Source organism: Rhopalosiphum padi, chromosome 1 (genome assembly GCF_020882245.1).
Source record: "Rhopalosiphum padi isolate XX-2018 chromosome 1, ASM2088224v1, whole genome shotgun sequence".
NCBI classification, from domain to species: Eukaryota; Metazoa; Arthropoda; class Insecta; order Hemiptera; family Aphididae; genus Rhopalosiphum; species Rhopalosiphum padi.
Window position 1 is genome coordinate 67,377,889 of NC_083597.1, and position 26,418 is coordinate 67,404,306.

A 26,418-nucleotide genomic window follows, 5' to 3' on the forward strand; every position below is an offset into this window, starting at 1 on the left:
AAATCTAACCATTCTAACAAAAACATGGATGTATATCAGACTGCAGATTAAATTCTGTGTACGATAAATTACTATAGTACAAGATGATTGATGTTTATACTCATTATTTTAAAAACTTGTAATATTTTTTGAAAGTATAGTTTTTATATAATTTGATATCATTGTACAACATATATTTTTAATTTCATATCCCAAAGCAGAATATTTTCTGTAGCAATTCGATGTATACAAATTGAATTTCAAACGAGTAAATTAGCTATAATTTTTGAGTATTTAAAGATTATAAATATTAGATAAGCGTAGTAGTCTGGAGCATTGGGTACTCTATAAAATGTTAGAACTACTGGGGTACTTTTAATGATTTTCTAGACCTAGTCATTGTACCCTATCAGGTCCATCAATAATAACAAAAAATATTGTTTTCGTCTCGGTGACGCACGACGTGTTCATTATATTATACGCCCTTAAGACGAACCACATGAATCTTATATTATATAATCGAATTATCATTCTATTTCATATATTTTTTTCTTCGTTAAAATTAATATTCTTTGGATGACAGTACGTGTCGGTCATTGTTTGTGTGACACCATTTGGGCACGAGCCTCTTACCGTTTTTTTAAAAAACAATTTTTTTTTTTATAGTACCGATTTACATTCTATTTCCTTCTATGTATATTGTATATATAATAATAATAATAATAATAAAGGATATGTAGGCGATTCGTAATGGTTATCGTCTTCATGATAACTACAAGGTTCTTGTTGGACTAAATACTTAAATATTATTATTATTACTTACAGTCAAAGCGAGGAACGAATAACAATAAGTGTGCACCAAACACACGCTGTATACATATAATATACACCTGTAGGTAACGGAGACGACTGCAGTGGATTGAGGTGCGGTGTGCGTGTGTGTGTGCAGCATATATATATATATATTTATATACGATATTCGATTACAATGGAATGGTGCGTGTGTGTATATATATATATATATATATATATATACGCTATTCGATTACAATGGAATGGTATGTGTCGTACATATGCACGACCGACACGAAAATTAAAAATTCTCATTTATGTATGGTCTGTATATACGCGATGACAATGTCAACGTGCAACGGTGCTTATTGTGCCGGTGCGCGCCTAGTGCCTATAAAAAATAAAAACGAAACGATGACAGTGTGCGCAACAAATATAATACATATATTATTATTAGTATTAGTATTATTATGTAGCACCTTTATAATTTATATATACACAGTGTAAGTGGATATAAGTGTGGGGCGACGGAGCGTACCCTGTGCTATCGTCGTAATAGTGAAGCTGTGTATAGTCGTCGTGTGAATGATAGATCTAGCGATTTTTTTTTTTTTTTGAGAAGGAAGACTGCAGTTCAATATATATCTTCGATAATGGACTTTTCATAAGTCGATCTGATTTGTATTTATAACACTAAAGTTAAATGTGATCCATTTAAGTGACAATACTAATTATTTCAAAAAGTTTCAAAAGTTTTTTGAACATTTTATATTTCACTACAAAACAACATTTTCTATTTTTTTGAAATAAAATATGCATTTTTAATTTCATAATATTCCGAAATTGAATATTTTTCGTACAAGTAGTTAATTTTTTATAATTTAGAAAGTATTTAAACTTAGACGAGCAGAATAAAGTGGTATTGGAGAACCCCGCAAAATGTTGATCCAATACTCCGCGTCCCTGTTTATTTAAATTTTAAATATTTTTAACTAATAAACTAACTTGTTCGAAGAATATTCTGTTTGGGGATATTCGGATATGAAATAAAAGATGTATATAAAAAAGTGAAATCTTAAAAAAAATATAAGGTAAATAAGTTTTTTTTATACATCATTCTATTTTAATTTTATTTATAGATGTTGTTAAGATTTTTAAATAATATGTTAATCATTTGGGGGATGCCAGGTTAGGTTAGGTATTGATAAAAAGATCTTGTTATAATCTTTTTAATTGATGTATTCTAAGGAACATGTTTCTCAACATAAATATGTTTCGAAGTACTGTTTTAAAAAAAAAACCTAATATTATTTCTTTATCTATAACTTATTTGTCCATACTCTATAGTATTTTATTCTCTCAAATCGAAGATCTTTGTGGAATATTTTAATTCAGCTTAAATTAAATTTACTCATATTTTTAACCAAGAAAAAGTTCTTTCTATGTTTGGCTTAATAAAACACAATTGTTATGATTTTAATTTTACATTATTTACATTAAAAAGTCTTTATATAACTATTTTTAGTTTACAACTCTTAAGTAAAACATGCATAGATTATTTGGGAAACTTTTGAAATTAGTCATTATGCTGTTATTAAAAAAATTCAAAATAAAGTTCTTTGATATATTTGTTTCTAAATTTATTTCAACAGACTTCCTCACTCAGGATATGACAATATGTCAATATCTTTGACTATCTAAATTTGAGATCCTTAAAACATAGAAAGAATCAATTATATATAAACTTCCTATACAAATTACTAAACAATATATCGATTATCCTTTTTTAATTAGTCTAATTACTTTTAAAATAAAAAATCATAAGGTTAAAAAATAATTTTTTTTACGTCCTTTAACCTTCAAAAAAATAAACATTTTTTCTCACATTATATAAATATTTTGTTATCTGTTAGTAATATAGTTATAGTAGATAAAATAAATCTTTTTAAATAAAATACTAAATTTTTATCATTTTTATCAACTTATGTATCTGTGATTGATCAACATATGTCATATACTTTTATTTGTTTTATTTTTATTGTATTAGCTGTAATTACTTATTTATTTTATATAATCTATTATAAATATTATTTTATCAAACTTATACTGTGCTTTGGATTGTTTTCCGTTTAAAAATAACTATAGACATTTAATTGGATCACCTTATACATTGAATACAATATGTATGAGTGTATGACAGTAGGCAGATTAGTCGATGTAAACAATAGGTTCGGTGTATATTTAGATGTATATGTACACTCATGGTAGCTAGGCACGGGTAAACAATTGACAACGGTTTTGTGATTAAATTTCCAACTGCTACCTACAACTATCGTCGTCTTCGATGGTACATTATAGTTTTCTCGTGACGTTTTTTTATTCATTTCAACTCGAGGCGGAATTATTCTTTCCTAATATAGTTTATTCTTATATATAATAAACTTATTAATTATTATTGATTAATTTATTATACACGATATATTTATCATTGGTCATCCATGTAATAGTAGTTAATGACCTGGAAGAAGTTTTTGATGATTATATTTGATATCATGTTTCAAAGTCAAGAAAATTGACATACTTTTATAAACGACAATAATATATAATTTTTTATAAATGAGACATAAAAAATAATATTAATTGTTGTATTGTTATTGTAGGGGCTTTGATCTCATGGCAAACTTTGAAATAAATTTTAAATTCCCTTTAAAAATCTCGGAAAACCAGTGTTGTTTTTTTATTTTAAATATTTAACTTTTGTGCGATTTAAATTTATTGAAGATATTGGTTTTATTTTGTCACTTATCTATTATTATATAAACATAATAGCTTAAGTACATATTATTCGTTCTCTTTTCTTTTATTATGCGTATCAACTAAATATTGTTGACTTATTTGTATTAAAGAAATCTTCAAAACATCAAAATAGTAAACCATAAATAAATAATTTATTGATTTTGAAATAGTATTCTGTCAAATACAATACGTATACGTATATATGAGCTCATCAATGTAGGCGTGGAGGAGAAATCCCAGTAATTTAGACAGGTTTTTATAAATTAAACAATAATATAATAACTATAATAAAATTATAAGCGGGAAAGAATAGGTATAATCACTAACTATATCATGGTTTTATATTATTGCTTATTCATGGAAAATATTAATTTTTTTTTTCAAATACCATAAAATATAAAATTATGACTACCCGATTGTGTTTATAAAATTATAATACAACAATATGTTTTACTTTACATTTATACTTGCTGCTTACTTACATTGTGTATGTAATACAACATTTTTTTATTATTATTGTTCAGTTCTAAAAAAAGTATTTATAAATATTATATAAAATATTTAAAAATGTGAATTACATGAATTATGAACTAATGAATATGATATACAATTGTCATTTAATATTTGAATGGATTTTTTTTTTAGTATACATTTTTATTTTAAAAATAACCCATAAACTGTTGAAGGAGCAAAATTAATTTGAATTTTTGTTAGGAACGTCTTAAGTTACACAAAGAAAGCAATATTTCAGTTATTTAGTATTGTATATAATATATTATAACGTATTTATGAAATATTTATGTAGGTTGTAGGTATACGCATTTGAAATAATTATTATAATTTATAATTATTCTTCGTTTGTATTTCGTAAGCTGTATTCAAATCAAATATTATTTCACAAAATCTGTATTAAAAATGATGTCATTACTTATTAGGTACCAATTTAAAACTAACGTAATGTATATAAAGTATATATTATCACGAAGGTATACGTTATGTAAGGTCATGTTAACATATAAGCCACGGAGTAAATATATATTTTTTTATTGAAAGAAAATAGGAACTTAGTAATTATTTGTTATAATACCTAATAATATAATATCATTGATTATAAATACTATAGTTTTAGTATTATTTAGTAGTATTTATTGGTACATGTCTTTTTAAATGACCATTTTATTATTATATAAATTATATATTTTATTATTTATATTAGCAGTTTCTAAATATGATACAATTTTTCATTTTTTTTGTATATTGTTTATAGACATAGCACATTTATGATAAATAACAATTTAATTTAATTGCATGTATTAAACGGTATAAATAATATTTATTGAGATTTAATATGCATTTATTGTATTGTTATTGTGTGGGTTATGGCCTATGACCTTATGGTAAAATTTAAAATAAATTTTTCTATGCCTTACTATATAAAAAAAATATATGCAAATTGTTTTTGCAATGCTTAGTTTAATCTACCGTATTAGTAATTTATATATATATATATATATATATATATATATATATAATACTAATATAAATATAAATATCCTCCTTAATAATATATAGGCTGTTCAGAATGGTTTATCGTATGTGATGATTTATCATTGAATTCAAATTTAACACGTTCATTACACAGTACCTTACACAACGATATTGTACACTCAACACATACCATACTATATAGTGACCTCCCAGTTCTTTTTAACTTTGAAGTTTTACGAAATAACCGTAACCTCAATTTTGTTCTAAATGCAGAATAAAATTAAGTATTGCGGTTATTTGGTTTTAGAAATCATCATGAACTCAATTTTTACTTACTTTGATTACATTTAGATAATATGACGTTTATTATTTAACATATTAAAATCAATTTGTACTTTGAATGAGGTGTTTTATCTTAAATTGAAATTTAACTTATATCTATGACTTCTGAATAATTACAATTATTATTTTTTAAATGGTATCAAATATTGTATCGTTGCCATTGTAGCATTACCATGGCCTGGTTTATTGTACTGCGAAAGTTATTAAAATATTTAAACGGGTATATCAAGTTCGATGACTTTACTTTTGATTATTTCCTGAATCGGAGAAGTCGTTTTTATACGAAGATAGGTACATAATATATTAATATTATACTACATTACAATACTAAACATGTTTCTTTAAGTTACCCGGGCAATATACTAATATATGTATGGATTTCAAGCTAAGTTGTTAAATATTAAATGTCAGTATTCCACTAGCGGTAAAGTGATTTCACGTATTTGTTGATAAAATACGATAAGATAAAATTAAAAAATGGTGAAATTATTTTTAAGTTATTGAATGTGTATTATTAAATATTATTAATTATTGTTATTAAATTATTAATTATTAGTCATATCCCATAATTATACAATACCCCTCTATATTTATGATATTCATTTTTATTTAGATTAAATTTACTAACCAGTCTTAATTCAATAGTAATACCACCTGCCATTAAAAAAAAAATATATAGATAAATAATGACGCACGTTGGTTTTTTGGAATTTATTTTAACTCGTTCGTTATTGTTCTTGATTTAGTTTCTAAAGCATATTAATTCAATATGTTATCTGCATGAAACAATGCCATTTCACATCTCACCGTCCGCCATGATGATCTAAAGTTAAGTGCTCTAAATCCATGTTTTAAAATGCCACAGCAATTATAAGTTTAGGTAGTGACATGGAAAGTGATAACCGGTTATTCTTTTGTGAAGCGCATTTTTACGTTTAGGTATATCGATTTTTCTCACAAAACGCGATTAAACTTGTAAAACGTGTATTATTAAAAAGTAAAAACATAGTTCATAATAATAATAAAACTCGTATTATAGACGTCATACGTGCGCATCATCTACGTAGGTATGCTATGATAGATATGTAGTTGAAAAAAACATCGGCCAGGAAATATTTTGTACAAAAAACCGTGTCATGAACGAACACGTACTATCTATCTTCACGTCCCTGAATAAGGTTGGAATTCGATTTCTCCGATAGACCCGAGATTATTATTATTCACAGAAGCTGTAGATCAACCTTGATAGTGTGTTGTATCTATTATATTTATATTGTCGTCAGTGATTAAATACATCGTGTGACAATACAGTAGTATTTGATTTGGAACAAGTGCATATGCGTGTTAACTGATCATACAAACTAATTTAAAATCGAATATCGATGAACCTCAAACTTAGTTGAAAGCCAAAATAAATATTATATTGTTGTCTTTTTTATTTTTTTAAACTCATTAACAAGTGGATTTTTCATGTATTTTTTTATTTATAATATTCTTGGTTGATTATTTTAACAGTAAACCTTATTATCTTAGTAAGTATTAACTTCCTTGAATACATTTTTTCTTATATTTAATTTGAATACATTTAAAAATAGCGTTGACATTTATTTTAATTTTTTTGAAAGACAACACACATTTTCAATTGTAAATTTTATTATTATTTTTTTGCGTCTAAATAATACTCGAACCCAAATGGATGCACCTAAATGTCCTCGCGCCCAAACGGGTGCGTCCATTTTTCCTTGTGTGTTGTACAAACAAGTTTTTCAAGTACTTAGTTACGAAGTAGGTAATGTAAAAAATTAAAATACTATAGTCAATACATATTATGGTCATTTAAAATAATATGAATTAACATGAATAACCATGAATACATATTATACGAATCTGTAAAGCTTGCTCGACGAGTTTGGTTTTAATTTTATATAATAAGAAAAAAAACAATACTTACTTATAATATTTTAAATTTTGTATAAGCATCATATAAAATAAGTTATTGTGTAGAACCTAGAAACTGATGTTTAAAAGTATAGAGATGAATTTCTATATAAACTTTTTATAATCTATATCTTTATCTAAACAAATAAATAAAATTGAAGTGTCTATTTGTTAGTCCGGGCTAATAATCAAACGTTCACCCGAAACTGCACATTATTTTACATGCGGATTGATTGAAGTTATTTATAGTTTATTTACTCATCAATAAAATGTAGTGTTGAATGGTTTTATTGCTGCAAAAGATGATCAAGAACTTAAATTAAAACAATAAACTTTATTATTTAATCGGCTAATCTTTCAAAACAAATAATTCTTTAGGTTGGATTAATTTTATGTATTTTACATATTAATACTACATTTCTTCAATTTAAGCAACTAAAAATTATATACTAGTTAAATGATAAAATAATTTTTTTAAACATTTTTTTCTTCTAAAATAGATCATATTTTGTGGTAGGTAAATAACACTTAATTTGATAAATATTAAATGATATTATCGTAGTATAATCATAAAATATGATATAGTTGTTATATCATTTTTTTATGGGCTAAAATGTATTATTATATTTTCACTATACGTTATAATAATATGTCAACATAATTTTAAGTCTTATGGGTAAGATTTTTTACGATATATTTACCAAGTTGTACTACAATAAGACCCTAAGACTTAAGTAAATACAAAATATGTTTTTGTACTCAAACTAGTTTTATATATTTTAATATTATTTCAACATTTAGTTTTTTATATTAAAATGTTTTAGTGATTTTTGTTAATTATATACTCAGTGGTGTTCCCATTAATTTTTTTGAGAGTATACTATATCATCAAATATAAACATTTAATACAATAAGAATATTTTTCTTATGGTCTATAGGAGTAAAGCCGGTAAAGAGCGTTTCAATAATATGGAAAAAAATTTAAATCAGATTTTTTATATATCCTCTTTATATTACGTATATTTCGTCAATCTTTATAAATATTAAAAACATTAAGAAAATACATTGGTAAAAACATTTTCTGCAACTTATTTTCATCGTTTGATTTTTGTCGTTCCTTACCTCGTGGAGCTGAAACTGCTGAACGGTGATCTTTCAACCAAATCTTTACATAAGGTCGTGGATTTAAATTTGCAACTGAAGGGCCATTGATAGAGATGAACACCAAATCTGACAAATTTTCGATGTTTAAACTAGTCCTCGAATCAGTTATTGTCAAGTTCATATTTGAAAATCCTTGTTCGTAATCAACTGTTGAAGTCAGGAGTATATTTAATGCCTTCATGAAACTAGAAGAAGCATTTCTTGAACGAAAGTCAACTACACTTTCAAATTCGGATAAACCTAATTTCCGTGATACTCTTTTAACTTCATCTTCTTCTTTGGCATCATTAGTTGCTGTTTAATTTATACTAGTTTAAACTTATGGGGTGATTCATTTATTTTCAACTAAAATAAAAAAAAAAAAATGTTTTATTCTTATAAACTTAATCAATGTTGCTAATATGTACTTATAGGGATCTAAATGTTTCGTTACCATTAACAGATCTGGACTTATGTATGGGCATGAAACTAGTACACAAAACTTGGAAGATGTAAACTGTGCAAGTGAAATTGAGATGGGTAGGAAGTTAATAAAAATTATGGTTTAACGAAGTATAATATTACTGTATATTATATCATATTGAAAAACATAATCCCCGAACTGGTGATGTGTAGAAGGTGATATTGTGGGTAGAGAAACTAGGCCAAGGCAAAAAATCACGAAGGGCACGTGATGGATATAAGGGAAGGTATCCTTGGGATCCAGAAGGGATGAGCTACAACGAGAGGCGTCGATTATACACCGTGACCGCGTCAATAATTTTTACCGTGTACACGGTTTCATTTACAACATGAATATTTAAGTAATAAAACATATTATACGATAGTATTTATAGCCGATAATATTATACAGGTATGTCATCGTCATCGACACGTGCTCGTACATATATTATCGCCGCTGCATGTGTGTAAACAATCGTCACGTCGTGATCATTGCGCGCGCGCGACGCACGCGTCTAGCGGCCGGGGGGAGGCAAATACTTCCGCTATAATAACGAGGCTAGTACCGTGGTCTCTCTCGATATAGGTAGACCTCTATATTATTTTATTATTTTAATTCTGTTGCCGTATTTGTGTTATTTTGTTTAACTGTCCACCCAGGTTCGAGTGTCGACGATAGGTTACAATTATTCGCTCGATTCTGCAATGGTCACTGGTCACGTCATCCGTGGAGTGTGCGCGTGTGCATAATAATAATAGTAGTAGTAATAATAATATTATAATTGTAACCGTGTTACATCGATCCTCCGCTCGTTTAGTCGGTTTTCCGTGCACGTCAGTCCTCGTTAAACTATACTGAACATGTATTATAATTATCGCGGTGCTGTGGCATTACACGTTAACATTTTTTATTTATTGATCTCTTGATTTCGTTTTTGTAAATAATAAGTAGAACAGTGCTAGTTGGCAGTGAGACTTATTTATAGGTAACAAGATGATAACGTGATATATACGTTGGATGTATCGTGAAGAGAGGAGAGAGCGGAGTTCTCCACATGTGTTTTTCGTTGACGGCGGCCATCCGCCGAAAGTTCGCAGCATTAGACATCGTGAACGCAATAGTACAAAAGCAAAGTTTGGTGTGTATGCAATATGTGTATATACATGATATATAAATATATTATATATACGTGCATATCGACGTGACCTCACCAATGACGCGTTAAAAATGTTGTGTCGCGATCGGATTACGACTTCCCGTCTCGTGAAGTCTACCTCCCACCCGCTTTAAACTTCCTCACGATGGTACCTACACCTACGCTAAAAAATACTTTATAAGTTATCTTTATTTAATACATTTAGGATAAAGATACTATATCGTTATCGAGTGGTTAAATTTCCAAATTCGATTTTATGTTTTCCCCAACAAAACAGATAGTTATAATTCGTCATATCCTATTATAGTGGGTTAACCGAGTTAGGTGGTCTATAGTTATTAATAATTAGTAATATCATACAAATATCACTTCCCAAGTTACTAACAGCATATATGAAAATATATGTTATGCAAAAAGAAAAAAGATTTATTACGATAATTATTATTAATATTATTATTATTATTATTATTTATTAAAATACTATCTGTTGGCATCTTAAAACTAATGGAATTAATACGTATTGTATTGTAAGTAATATATTTGAATATGCTTTTGATCACATTTAAAAGTATTAACATAGAGATTTAATATAAGTAGGTACGTTATATTTGTTTGAGAAGGTTTCTTCTTAATAGGAAATTTCAGAATTTTATGGATGTTGCTTGGGTCTTCGTTGATAATAGTTTTTATTTATTATTGTATGTTTTATATGTATACAAAATATTAATAAGTCATTTTGTTATACATTCACGAGAATTAAAAATAGTTGAATATTTAGTTTAGTTTGTTTTTTTACGTCTATAGAGTATAGGTGCATATTACGTATTTGCATCGGAATTTTGAATACATGTTTACCATATTATTCACGATTTCATCATAAATCAATTTTAAGAAATATTTTATTGCTTCACTAAAATGGAATATTAGGAACGCAACATATTAAAATAAATATTTACAAAAAGTATTTAGTTTATCTTGTATTTTACTTCATATCGAATAGTTTTGTTTTTACTATTTATTATTTACTAATATGTATGATAGAATATCGTGTTAATCAATATTGCCATTTCAAATTGGTTTCAAACAAAAGTTAATTTTATTTTTTAGTTCATAAAATGAAAGATTTGCTATCTACAGGGGAAAATGAAATCGTGAACGTAACTTGTTGTTAATTAGTATTTTTCAGTATGAGAAACCGTGGGAAATTAAAAAATTAAATACACATAATTATGATATTTTTCACGATAAATGTCTAGTTTAAAATGATCCATAACATAAAACAGTATATATAATGTTTATATATAGTATCTTCTCTAAATGTTTTAATAGTAGTTTTTATTTGATATTTAATGGGCGAAAGTACTGCTAGGTCTGTTAATGATACACGTACCTAGCAAAATATTATTTTGGATTACGGATTACGACGCAAACATTAAAAATACAATTTGTGTACTTGTTATCAATTAAATTATAATCGATTGTAAATATACTAAATATTAACGTGAAAATTGTTAAATACGATTTAAAATTCTTGGATTGTAAACATGTATAATTCGAAGTAACTATATACATATAAGACTAATTTTTTGCAAACAAACCAGATAATTTGTTTATCATTGTGATAACTACTTTTTTTCAATGACATTAGAATACATGTAATTTAAGAAAATATGTTTTATTTGTACCTACAAAAAAAAATATGCATAATATTGTATTATATATGTATATAAAACCATTTATTACAAAAAAATAAAAATAATATTTGAGTGCTAACGCGAGAATGTTTAGAGTTAAAAATTTGCTTTGCTTATAATATAATGTATAAACAAAGCTGGATAAGTTACATTAGTATTACACAAAACACGAAAGATAATATAATATGTACAATGTACATAACATGTTGTATCGATGTATGAAACAGACTATTTAATTCTTTCGGATCTCAAAAATCGTATTGTTATTCGATAAATATGTATAGTAGTCGATATAGTATATGGTAGTACTAGAATTAGGTCTGTATACAGTGTACACCCGCGTACTTAAAAATAGTCATACGTATATTACGTATTCAGCTAATTGAGTAAGCGGCGAGGTCAAGTGTTTTGAATTCAATCGAGTTTTTTAGAATACGGATAATATATAACAAAAATAAAATGAGTAATGTTTAAATTATAAAAATATATATCGTTTAAATCTAGTAGGTCGTTCCTCAAAATAAACTACTCAAACATCACATTAATGGGGTACCTACATATTTTGATAGAGATGGCAATGTAATAGTACAACAGTAATTTATTATATAGAACATCTAGAATCGATTTATAATTTGTTATTACTTCATTTCATTATTTTTTTTCTCTTGAGAACGGTCACCGCCTGTATATTCACAAAACACAATACATATTGGTACCTATAGCTGCCGTAGTTTGGCCAAATCGTTAGCGAACCGTTTCGTCATCGTCCAGCTATACGTCTAGCTGTGTATAACAACAGAAATAATAGCAATAATAATATATAATGTAATCTCCATGCACGGCTAGTGCTAAAAACAACATAATTTTCTATAATTATTTTATTTTTCTTGTGTCACGATCGGGTTTGGCCGTCAAAACACAAATCTTTCCTTAATTTACACACGTTTATATATATGTATAATATAATATACGTTTAATATGTCATATTGAAACAGTGTCGTTTATAATAATTCGTATTCCGTTATGTAATTTGGGCGTGCGCGTGCGGAATTTACCGTCTCCCCGAAAAAGGCGACTATGATAACGACGTTCTTACATTTTATATTTATAAATTACATTTATATAATATCATAAGCCGACTATTCGCATTCAATATGTGGTTGGAATTTAACTTCGCCCGCGGTCACTCTTCTTCGTCGTACTGCGTCAGCAGAATTTATACTTCTACTGAGGCACTCAAGCCCCGAGGGCATCGCCGTCGTGTCACATAATACATAATAAATATAATTATCATAATATACATAATATAATAATAATACCTGTGAGCACACTGAGCACAGTAGCACCTGCAGTGATAAAGATTCTCACAAATCCGACGATTACATAAATCTGATGAAAACGCATACATTTATATAATATTATGTATGTTATAATATTTAAGATTTTTCGCCCCCTAGTTGTATCTTGTATAATATTGTTAAATTGCAGATTTCTACAATATTATAGTTGCATAGCGACAGTAAATATTGTACCTGTTATATAATAGAGGTAGTTCCGCATAACTTCTAAGTGTAGTGATTTTTATATCACACTATTTGTATATGCACCGAAGTCTATAAGTGTTAATTAAAATTAAGATTTTTTAAATTTTTAGATATTCGTATCTATGATAAACCTCTCAAAATATTATTCTTTAAAATGTTTGTAACAAATGGTTAACTCTCAGTTTACTCAAAAACCACAAAAAAAAAAAATGATTTTGAATAAATACTTGTCTTTTTTTTACGTTCATTATACTCATTGACTTAAAAAAATATAACAAAACAAAATGTATAATAACATGATACCGATTATCGTTTACAACCACAGTACTACAGTATCTCGCATTGGCACATTAATCTCGTGTTCTTCGATGACAGTACTGTGGTGCTTTGATTTTTAAATCCACATGGAATATTCATTAAATGTGTATAATTACGCATATATTGATGGAAATTATTGTCGTGCGTATTATTTGGCAGTTTGAAATTGGCACACGTGAAAAAAATGTTATTATGTACGAATTATTCACACATGGTGTATAGTCGGTACACTCATTGATAAAATTCAAGTATAATAAATTTAAAATTATTAAATTAATAGTAGGTATTTAATTTATATAAAATCTTTATTTAGTGATAGAATCAATTAAAAAAATATAATTATCGTTGGTGCTCATACGTTCGTTGTCGGCGTGGTTGAATATTTTAATATATTAAATTATATTATATTGTATATAAATACATGAATTCATCAGTATAATTATAAAATTAAATATAAATAAATAATAACTTTATTAGCAAAATATAATATTACACAAATATAGACACATAATACTTAAATTGTTATTATCGCTATATCTAAACACGAATTTATTATTTAAAAAATATATATATATATTAAGTTATATTAGTACCTGTCCAGTCTGATCGAATCATTAAAAAGGTGAAAAGTAAATAATTGCTCTGTTGTACTGTAGGGGTCGAGTGTACCTAGTCATTGGGGAGTAAAATTCATTCTAATGTACCAATGTGTTAAGTTTGAATTAAATGATGAATTATTACACATGAAAAACGATTCTAAGTGATGACGGCCTGCCAGCCTATATTAATATTAGTATAGTATTTTTTTATTTATTACAATTTAGTACAATTTTACTATTAAAGTAATTTACTTAACTATTAGTAAAATAAGTTGAATTCATTTTTGTCGAATCTTTTGCATTTGAAAATATTATTTTTGTACACATAATAATATATGTTAAAAGTTTCGAACGAATAATATTTTTAAATTATAATAAAATTATAAGAAAACCGTTTTAATATTTTAATTTAAAATATTTAATTTTGTCCAAACTCATAATATTATGTTTGAAAAAAAACTATGTTTATATTTTTTGGTTACATTATACTTTAGTGAAATATAATTGTATTACATTTTCAAACTTTAACTATAAAAATTGAAAATTCTATAAATTTGAATTACAAAATTATTTGCCAACTTTTATGATTTCAATTAATTTTGTCAAAATTTGAACTTCAAATGATATAAAAAGAATTGTATGTAGCTTTAATATTGTTAATAATATTATTTCATCAACTTATGAGATATCTTATATTAAATTAAAACATTCAACTAAAGCTTTTCTAACCCAGTGAAAAATGATTATAATCATACCTTTATCTTATTGTAACTAAATCTAATTAGTATAATTATTAGAGAGCATATGAGCATACGGAGAACTTGAGTAGTAGTATATAGGTGTACTCTATACAATTTTTAAAATTTTTTTACAACATTCATTATTTGTCGCGACATCGGGAAACATATATAGACGGGATAAAAATTTAGCTGTGGGTAGAATTTAAAAACAGAGTAATTAGTCAGTTTACGACAGCCGGCAGTGCAGCAACAATTATTATAAGCGTTAGGTTTTAGTTTCGCGCTGAATTTATTATATTTTTGTAATTCACACACCAAAATGTTTATTGGTAGTTAATATGTTTCTCTTCTCATGCAACAGAAGTGTACCGTTCAATATTTTCAGATACAACTATAATGTATATAGTATTTATAGATAGTAGATACCTATATAAAATATTAATATTAATATTATACATAGCCATAAAATAACCGTTTGTCGATTTTTCACACCAAGTTTTAACGTTACGGTTTTTTTTTCAGATATATTGCTGCAAATCAAATTGTCTGCAGAGTTTTGGCACGCTGTTGATGACCGTCTCACTGACATTAAGTCTAGCAAACGTCATACGACTGCCTCGGATGGTATTTCTGTATGGTGGCGGTAAGTACCTCTAAAACTGTAAATTTATTGTAGTACAGTACGTCTTTGTTTTGATCCAAAAATCTTCGAAATTTATCACTCCCGCTACCCCACACCAACATATTATTGTAGTTAGGTATAAAAAAACATATTCATGATGTGTAGCATTTTAAATATTCATCAATTGTTTTACATTCATACTGAATTATTTTATTATGCAAATTGTTGTCAAAACTATAAAATAATAATTTTATTTTTTAATATGTATATAGTATATAATATGTGCCACGTGAAGTGTATATGAAACGCGACATAATAACTGCAGTGCGTAATATTATGTTACCATAAAATGACGAATTATCATATTGTACTATTATGTGCAATATACACACAAGTGTTCTCTTTATCTGGTCACATACATGCTGAAATATATTATACAGTGTGTAATACTGTAATTATAATATAAAAAAGTTATGTGGTTCACGATAAAATTTCCTCAACGTACCTACAAAATGTACTATTCTGTACGTCACATCGATACACGACAGCGCTGTTTAAGAACGTCACGCAATGTAATAGGTACAATTTATAGGTAGATAACTTTTCTACTTTTTCCTGTGTGTTTTACACGAATTATTGATTTTTTTTAAATTATTCATCCTAATACTTATTGTACTTAAGTGGTTTATGCGTATAACTAAGGTTTTTGATTTTAATAACTTTTTATCTATGAGTCGTCAGTACAAGCTTTGCTTGACTATTTTGTGTTATATTATATAATAAAAATGATTCACCAAGTATGCTCATTCTAAAAAAAAAAAATTAAACTTTAAAAAATGTACTGCAAACGAAGTATCTGTGGCGATACAAACTTTTGTTTTTCGAATGAAAACCTCCTATTTTTTACTGTAAATTATTTAATGGGTATTTTTTTTTTACAATTTTTATGTTAGTATTTAATTTAAAATTTGAACAATTAGTTTATCCTTTGTTTAAATGTTTATACAAAGGATAATAGTCTTTAAAAATAGTTTTAATTGTTATAAAATCGATAAGGTATTGGATTTTACAAATTATATATATAGCTTTATATTATTAGACGAATAAAAGTTATTGCTAAAATTTCCAATCATCTTTTCCCTTATACCTTCCAAACCCATAATTATTATAAAACTATTATCTTTAGTAAATAACTTAAAAATTATTCGTTCGAATTTAAATTTTGAAACTCCGTAATTTTCAAAAATAAAATCTTTTTAATACAGTAGGAAAGGGAATTTTAATTTAATTTGAAAACCAGAAGTTTATGTATTCTCGGGATACACCTTATATAGTAAAAAGTTCTCAAGAATGTGAAAATATGGCGTTCTGGGTTATTGAAGAAAAAAGGGGAGGGTCGAGCATGCTTGGAAAATCACTCTATATTATAGTTTATTGTGATCAAGATTTTAGAAAACATAAGGGCATTTTAAATTATTACTTTTTAATCGTTAAATATACTATTTTCATTAAAGTAGTGTAGTAATATTAGATTAATCAGTATTTGTATTCAAAATTTATCGTAATGCTGTAATTTTGGAATTAAAGTATAAGAATTTTTCTAATTCAAGACATATCGTATTTGAGTATTTCAATAAATAATACACATTTTAAATTTGAATTTTGTAATAGAAGGATATTGCGATAGGCACGTTTCACATTTTATATATTTATGTAGTGTAATTGCGTAAATGTAAATAAATTCTACAATCAATATCTATACTTGCTCTATGCGTGTAGTATTATATATAATAATGTATTGTTTAAATGCTGTTTAAATCAAACTGTATTTAAATAATAAATGATAACCATGTATAAGTTATTAAAATTATAATTTAAGCACGAAATCTAAATCGTGTGTATCTCGCCATTGAATATATAAATAATGGACGTGATGACAGATGAAAAATAAAAAAAGCTATTAATTATTCCTATGATATTCAATACTTATTCATAAACGATAATAAAATAAGTACCTATTTCGTGTACCTCACAAAATAATATAATATATTATTTGATCGTCAATGTTGGTTATATAGGTACGTTTTTGGTATCATATCTCACAGTTGCCGTCGTGTTCGGGGTTCCTCTCTTGTTTTTGGAGATAACGCTCGGTCAGTTTTGTCAACAAGGCACCACTAAGCTATGGAGGGCCGTACCTCTACTCAAAGGTATAGTTCATTATAATATCGTAGTTGTTATAAAATATGGATTATTAAGTACTTACCTCTATGATTTAATTTTCTTCAAAAATTGTGCAGGTGTTGGTTTCGTCAAAGTTTTGGCGTCCGTGTTACTTGCTGCGTACTACCCGATAATCATGGCGCTATCATTATTTTACGGCTCACGTAGTATCATCGGGAGTATCCCGTTTCCGGAGTGTAGCAATTCAATCAGCTTTTATGTGAGTCTGGAACAGTATATTTTTTAGTAAAATAAATTTTTCTCAATAATAACGATTTTTTGAAATTTATTATTTATGTCGTTAAAGAATATTGCATATTAATTGTATTTCGTATTTATAGCAAGGAGTGAGTTCTAACTCTATCAACAGCGACCAATGTCTTCAGCAGACTTTTATCAAACCACCGCACTTGAGCTGGCAGTGGATTGTGATGGACATTTTGTTAATATTACTTATTTGGATCATAGCCGCTATAAGGTACGTGTTATTATTATTTTGGTACTTAACTAATTACGTCGCATAAATACTTTGGTGGTTAGCGTTTACCGATTAAGCCCATTTTGTTTTTAAATGCACACGAAATTAAGTTTATTAATAAAATAATAACCAATTATTGGAACTCTATGATATAATTGTATATAACTATTATTGTAAAAAATAAATATAAACCATGTAAATGTTGTATAAATGTATTTATGTACTTTGATAAAAAATATTTTTAAATTTTTAATTAAATATTTATAATTTAAAAAAAAAAATGTTTTTATTGACGTTTACATCGACGCAAAAGAAAAAGATAAAAAAAATACATATTCCAAAATACTGCAGCGTTACAAATGGTTTGTTAATCGCTAAATTAAATCGGCAAAATTGATCTACCGACTACTAAATACGTCATCAATTTTAGCACAACTAACCCATGACCACTGTTTTTAATTGTAACAATGCATAGATTAAAATATGTAGGTGCCATATTACAATTTACAGTCGTACACGTACCGCTTAACATTGATGTACGCCTGTCCCGGATGTTTCGCTTCTATTTCTGAGACAATTATACACCATGACTTCATTATTATACAGCTTTTTCCTCATTGTTATTTAATTAAAACCTACAGCGTTGTTTATATGACCGAACCTTCGTGTTTGATATAAACAATATTGTTACCGGTCAAGGGTATATTATTAGAAAAATACAGCACTCATATTATGTGTTAATGTACGTAACCACTTAGGTAATTGAAATATACACAGTCTTCACCAGGAATTCCACCTCTCTTTTTTGTCAATAATGCAGTTATTCAAAATCAAAATTTTTAAATGTACTCAAAAGACTATATTGTAAAAGTCTTATTTTATTTGTTTTAATACTTTAGGAGTATTCTGTTGCGATAAAAACTTCTGGTTTTCAAAAAATTATTAGTTCGGTTATTGATTCTGATACGTTAATATTTTCAGAAAAATTATCGACTAAATAATTAACTTTTAAAAGGGGGTTATTTATTTTAATCTCAATTGGGGATGTTTAAAATTAAATACTCAATCAATTAGTAATTATTGCTGGCGAAAACTCATTAATTCATATTAATTTTTTAGCCTGATAAAAAACAGTAAATCATACAGAACAGTGGCGTTACTTGTCGTACCTGCAACGTTTATTACAATTGCAGTTTTATTGGTCAAAGGACTTAACGCCAATCAACAAGGACTGGAAATATTGCTAAACATTCAATGGGAGACTTTGTGGAAACTAGACGTAAGTCTATAAGATATTTGTATTTTTAAGTTGAATGTGATAGTTTTATATTTTTGGAAAAAATCAAAAGCATTAAAATTAGTTAATCCTGTAAACGCAGAATATTCTAAAATTAATTTTTTAATATTTCTGACTAAAACTATTGTTTTAACTATATTATCATGTTATGTAGAGTGTATCTCAATGTGTTTTTTAACCTGTAAATAACTTTTTTCTACTTTATTTTAGATAATTATTATTACTGTATTATATAGCTTAATATTATTGAAGTTCGCAGTAATTTTTGGTTTACTTGGACTCGAAATAAAAAAAAAATTAAAATTAATTATCTCTTTTCTTATTAATTTATATTTTAAAATAGTTGAGTAGCCTTTAATTTTTAACCATGAAGCGAGTATTAAAGTATGTTATACATAGAATATGACGGTTGTAGATATTTATTTTTTCAGATATGGTACCACGCCATAGTACAGTTTTTGTTTACTACTCATTTGGGATTTGGTAATATCACAACGTGCGCAGGTCGACTGTACTCAAAGTCTAATCCATTTTGGTAAGCGCCCAGCAGGGTTTTTCTTTTAAATTATCGTTTTGATGGACTGAAGTTCTCACATTTAAAAAAAAATTGTTAATAGGACTTCTGTAATGCTTACGGTGGTCAGCATCGTAGTCGGCGTGTGTAGCGTTTCAATTGTTACAATGTGGATATATGATGTGCAATTACAAGCCGGAGAGAAAATGTTCACAACGTCGGCCATATCAGAAGTATGGTTCCTGACATTTGTGTACGAATTGACGATCAAAGGCATCTTGTCCGATATGTGGGCCGCTTTGGTCTATACACTAGTGTTTCTTTCCGGATTTCTGAGTCTGGTAAGTGACCGAAAACCGTTTATAAAGTGGTTTTTCAAAATCATTTTACCTATATTCTACTTGAATACTTGATATTTAGTACTAAAGTTAATTGTAAAATTGTTCGTAAATTATTGTTCTAAAATGTTTTCAACAGACAATGAACCACAAAAACAAATTATATAAAATATCTGTCAGTGGGTTAATCTATAGTTGATAACAGTGGGAATATTCTTGTACTTTATTACATTATTATACCATAAAAGTAATCATAACCAGATAAACATTGAATATTTGAAAAGAAAATATAAAAAATAAATACATAATATAATAATGCAATAAATTCTTTTAAATAGTATTTTATTAAATGATAAAATAAAAATTCAACAGTGTTTACATTATAAAAAAAAATTAACTACAATTTATAATTAGAACATATAGGTATATATGCACAAATAACAATAAACTAACAATTGTTTTATCGATTTACAGATAGCTGCTATTTACACTGCTATTGTAGGGTTATCCGTTGAGACCAAGGAAAAATGGAAATGGTGGATATTGACTTGCATGGTATGTTTTATCGGTTTCTTGGTGGGTGTCCTGTGCCTTTTGCCAGTAAGTATATGACGTGATTGCTTTAAAATAGTATTATTTATTATAAATTTATATCGACGCCATTTTGAATTTCAGGAAAACCTTCAAGCCGTGCACTTGTTAGACGAGTACATCATTGGTCGCATGGTGGTCACATCCACGGTGCTGGAACTGATCGCTTTTGTCTGGATCTACGGGCTGGAGTCGCTATCCAACGACTTCGAGTTTGTACTCGGATACAAACTGTGTTTCGTGTGGAAATTTGTGTGGCTAAGTACTCCGATTTTGTTTATGGTATGTACCACCAAATACGCCGTAGGTTCGCTTATATAAAATTAAAATATTGTAATATGTTATTGTTGTAAAATATTTTTGTAAAACAAATATTTGACTTCAATCGTTGAACCACTTGGAAATTTGAAATAAATAGTGGACATTTCAAAACCTTTTTTTTTAATGAATGTATGTTATAAAATTTATTAGCATAAATTATGCTTAATGACTAATCCTATAACTGCAGGTGTTTGAGTTTTGGAGTCTGTTTATAATGCCGCTAACAGAGTCTGATTATAGCTCACACGATTCCATGTGGCTGTACGTAATCGGTTGGATCGTTTATCTGTTCACGTGGTCAATGATTATCGGTATAGCCATATGGCAGATATCCGCTCAGGTGGACTACAACTTTTCACAAGTGAGTGTTCGGTCTGGTGGCCGGTCGGTGCTGTATCGTATTATGTTATGATGTTTTTGACGCACCTGTTGGGCTTTTGTTTTCCATAGAAATTCCTGAGTACCATCAAACCGGCGCGGAACTGGGGCCCGGTGGATCCAATATATAGACACTGTTGGGTGCAGTGGAAAAAACAGTACCAAGTGACGGGCGAAAGGGACTTCACACTGAGACGACGTGGTACCAAGGACTATACACATTCCATCAAGCGGGGCAAACACGCTGCACCTCCAGGCACGGCATACAGTGTCAGCCCGACGTCGTTGGACCGCACGTCATCATGTTACAGTATAGATGGTGGTGGAGGTTCGTCTCGCCAGCATTCGTCTGATAAACATTCTCAACAGCAACAGCAACAACAACAAAACCTCCACCAGTACCACTACAACCACGCAATGGCTGACCAAAGACGGTGGATCGCCGCGGAACCCAAAAACAACGGCGGAACTTCTATCAATTACATGTGATCGGAAACGGTTAGTTTTCATCATGTGTGTTTTAGTTGTATAATTATACGTTAGGATATTATATTTTATTTATTTATATCGAAATAATTATCGAAGCGTCTGATTTGTTTGAATTTATTTTCTCTACTTGCGTATTGTGTTATCTTTGTAATTTTTATATACATTATACGTATGAACTATCCTTATTTCAAACAGAGTTAAGAGAGACACTTAATATATGCTTTTTGTTTTGTTTTGTTTTTATTTGTACTCTACAAAAGTGTTCTATAACTGATATTGTTTGTTTTAATTTTATTCGCGATATGAATGTTATATTATGTCGATACAAAAACCATTGAATTACATTTATCAAGTACTATTAAAGTCTCTTCAAACTTTAGAGTAAGGTATAGGATTAATTTTAAGTTACCATCATTGATAGACGTGTCGATTTCTATTGTAGTCTAACGACAGTGGTTTTTTTTACACTTGTTTTTTTAAAGGACTGATTTGTACACATTTTTTTTTTTTTTATGTTTAAGTTGTTCAAAGGTTTAACGTGCAATGCTGTTGACCTTTATTTTTTATTAGTAACTATATATTATTATTATTATTTTTATGTAAATAATAAAATAATATATTATGATAATGTTGTTTATGAAATGTTATTGTTATTTTTTTTTATAACAATCACTAACATGGATGTATATAATGTAATCGAAAATGGAACTACATAAATGATAAATTAAATCATATACTTGAACCATAAAGTTCTGTTTATGTAAAATCGTGTATTATATAAATATTATAAATAATTAGTTTTAAACGAAACTAGTTTTAGAGTGTACGTATTGTTTTAATATTTTTAAAACATACTTAATTAATGTTTAGGACTGCTATAACACAGTACTCGGTCAAAATATAAAAAGAAAAAATAAATTTTTCCTCTTAAAATTGTATGTCGGTATTGAGATAAGTTATAGTCAATAATAATTATATACTCGTTGTATGAAATAATATAATCAAAGTTTATAAAGCTGAGCTTAAGATATACAATACGTTATAATGCGTTATACATGACGCCGAAATTTCGTGATTTGCTGGATACGTGGATTAATTCACATAAAATTAAATGGTAAATTATGTTTGTATAATTGAGTTATACAAATAAATAATTTCAAAATGACGTATTATTGACGATTTATACTAGAGCATACTATATATAACAGAATTCATGTATTTTTATATCATATAATGAAAGTTATAAATAGCATTAAAATAAAACTAATTTTTATTCTGATATATCTGTGCTATTTTCATTTTTTTTGGAAGGATTACACTTTAGCTCGCACCATTTTCGTATTGTCAAATACTTATCTTCACCTAAAAAAAAAAAATTATCTTTGGTAAAACATTATTTATTTTTATTTTTGTTATATCATATAAACTCATCAAATAACTTATAAATTAGCTGTTTTTAAGGTTATTTAAAAAATAAAAATATAAGTTATTTTTGTTAAAATTTGTCATAACCTCGAAAACGTATTTTGTAGTTAGAAATTCATGAAGAGTTATTTTTATCGATGATTGGAAAATTTAGTACAAGATTCCTCATTAATTTTCTAAAATAAAAATTTTACCCGAAAGTCACATAATATATACTATATAGTCACGATATTGATTTTTTATGGATAAAAAAAACGGATAAGTAGATACTTGAAATTTTTATAAAATGTTTATGGTTAAATTTCTTATTAATATGGTATAATTTTCTAAATAATTTGATGCTTTTTGAGCTATTTATAGACATTTGAAATGTTTTTTTTTTATGAATGACGATTAAAAACTATTCACTAAGTCAAAATTTTTAAAACTTAACACATGATCCCATATAACTTATTGTTATTCTATATGTATATAAATATCAAAAATACATATTACATAGGTATACATTTTTTTCTTTATGTATTTGAAGTTCAAATTTGAATAAAATTACATATTTTCATGACGAATAACGATGATTATAGTAAAGTTAATTACTACTAATAATTACTTTAGTTGGTATTAAAAAAAAAACATATTTTAAAATATTTAAATATATTTAGTTATGTACTCTGACAGACTCTATTCGCTAAGAATTGTTTTTCGTATACAATCATATATCATTGAATTAAAGTTTAATACATCTATTAGTGACCTCCTTGATATATAATATTATAATAATATACACTAGAACGGTACGTAGGCTGTACTGTCTTGGTCACCTTTTTTTAAATTTAAATTAAACAAATAAATATGATAATTAATTATTATTTTAAAAAGAATATTTACATTGCAACAATTCTTTTAACACCTTCATGTGGTAACACCAGTATTCTTTTCTAGCACCTAAAAAAAAAAGAATTGTATAAATTAAAGTATCTTGTTACTTTTATACCTAACTGAAATTTATATACTTCAATTTTAAATTTCTAAAATGTTGGCATTATTTGGTTTAAACAAAGATGTATATAAATTAAACATTACTCTACTCGAATAAATGTTGAACTTTAACAATTTGTTGACAATGGCAAACCTTGTTAGCTAGGGTGCAAAGTTTAGCGTAGCTGATTAATTGGAAAAGCTTGACCTATTATTAGTAACGTTAACATAGAGTTAAATAACTGTTCCAAAATCTCAACAAAAAAATAAACATTTTAAAACGTCAAACATAAAAAAATAATAGGGTATTTAAACACGTACGCGATTTAATCAGTTAGAAAATGAAGCGATAAGTAAGTATAGTTTAACGAGAAAAACAGAAAATTGTGAAAAATAAAACTTATTAAAGGAGTCAAAAGTATACAAGTGTCAAAGTTGACTTTTTCAGATACTATGTGGACAAAAAATATTTAACATATTTTCGATTCCACTATTAATAGAATTATAAGTTATCAAACAATTTAAAATTTCTGGTTAAAATGTAATGTTATGTAGGTAGTAGGTACTCATTGGTTTTTATTGTACATTATACTGGAAAACCATATTCACGAGATACAAGTGAAGAAGTAAGGCATTACATTTCACGTGTTAGACGATAAATGAATTAAGGAATATTCACGAAGACTAGGTCAAAAAAGTTGAAACATACAAGAACAATTGATGTCCAACCACATATTTTATTTTATGCGAAAAATTAAAAAAGTAAAATGTTGTATGTAATTGTATTAATTTGAAGGTTCATCCAATGATAATAGATTTATTTAATAAAAATAAGTATTATAGTTAATGTGGGGAAATTGTACTAAGTATAGTCATAGAATAAATTTAATGATTCATTTATTCTGTTATATAGGTATATCAATTAATTATTAATAATTTGCTAAATATTGCAAATATGGTATTTTAACAATGTGTTAGTGGTAGAAAACGTTCTATTTTCCTAGTATTTAGAAGTTTAGAACACATCCAATATGATCAATATAATTTAATATATTATAATATTCGATGAAAATACTATAAAAATATCATTGATAGTATAATCAAATATTACGATTCACAAAATTATAAATGGTTATTATTTTTATATTTTGAATTATAATTCAATCATGTTTAAACTTAAAATGTTTGAAAAATAATATAAAAATTAAATTACTTGGCCATTCTTTTAAAGTCTTAGTGAATTCTATAACAATAAAAATGAAATGCCATTAAAATATGTATCATTAGAAACTATAATGGTTTTAGATTCTGAACGGTGTAATGAATGTATTGATTTTACAATTATACGTGTTTTTTTTTTTATATTTTTATGCCTGTCATCAAGTTTTGGAGTAGTAATAGTGCTTTGATTTTTAATTTCAGCCCCGATTTGAAAAGGAAAGTGAATCAGTAAAAAATGTCTAATATTTTTCAAAAGCGTCAGGACAAACCTTAAAGAAGTAACGGAAAAACGGGCATTTTTAGGCATAATTAGTTTTCAACAAAATCGATTTTTTTTCATTTTGCTGTAACTTAAAAATGAATCAATGTAAATACTTGAAACTTTCATCAAATGTTTATATTAGCGTTATCTATTTACAATTAAATTTTTAAAGTATTTTGACTTTTTTAAAGCTATTTATAGATAACTGAAATGTTCCATTTTTTTCTAAGTTTTTTTTTTTTGAAATGCCGATAAAAAAAATCTAGCATTCCAATAAATCTTTAAAATTTAA

The 26,418-nt window shown here is 27.0% G+C and overlaps 1 protein-coding gene and 1 long non-coding RNA gene across 4 annotated transcripts in view; one reads left to right on the plus strand and one right to left on the minus strand.

Moving 5' to 3' along the window:
- The window catches only part of LOC132931626 (sodium-dependent nutrient amino acid transporter 1-like), a 43,123-nt gene extending 20,238 nt beyond the window's left edge, over positions 1-22,885 (plus strand). For 2 of the 3 annotated variants that reach the window (XM_060997515.1, XM_060997516.1), the window contains exons 3-13: positions 15,515-15,635; positions 17,693-17,824; positions 17,915-18,057; positions 18,179-18,315; positions 19,435-19,594; positions 20,044-20,147; positions 20,230-20,467; positions 20,939-21,064; positions 21,140-21,337; positions 21,564-21,737; positions 21,827-22,885. In XM_060997515.1, coding sequence (XP_060853498.1) covers positions 15,515-15,635; positions 17,693-17,824; positions 17,915-18,057; positions 18,179-18,315; positions 19,435-19,594; positions 20,044-20,147; positions 20,230-20,467; positions 20,939-21,064; positions 21,140-21,337; positions 21,564-21,737; positions 21,827-22,243 — 1,950 coding nt within the window. In that variant the 3' untranslated portion in view covers positions 22,244-22,885. Of the gene's footprint in view, positions 1-9,525; positions 10,080-15,514; positions 15,636-17,692; positions 17,825-17,914; positions 18,058-18,178; positions 18,316-19,434; positions 19,595-20,043; positions 20,148-20,229; positions 20,468-20,938; positions 21,065-21,139; positions 21,338-21,563; positions 21,738-21,826 lie in introns of those variants that run through there. The other variant, XM_060997517.1, reaches the window with a different exon arrangement.
- A 520-nt stretch (positions 22,886-23,405) lies between these two features.
- Positions 23,406-24,618, minus strand: LOC132931627 (uncharacterized). Its single transcript, XR_009662765.1, has 2 exons — positions 24,554-24,618; positions 23,406-23,605 (listed from the first exon to the last, which is right to left on the minus strand). It is a non-coding gene; the product is annotated as an uncharacterized LOC132931627 (long non-coding RNA).
- Positions 24,619-26,418: the final 1,800 nt, after the last annotated feature.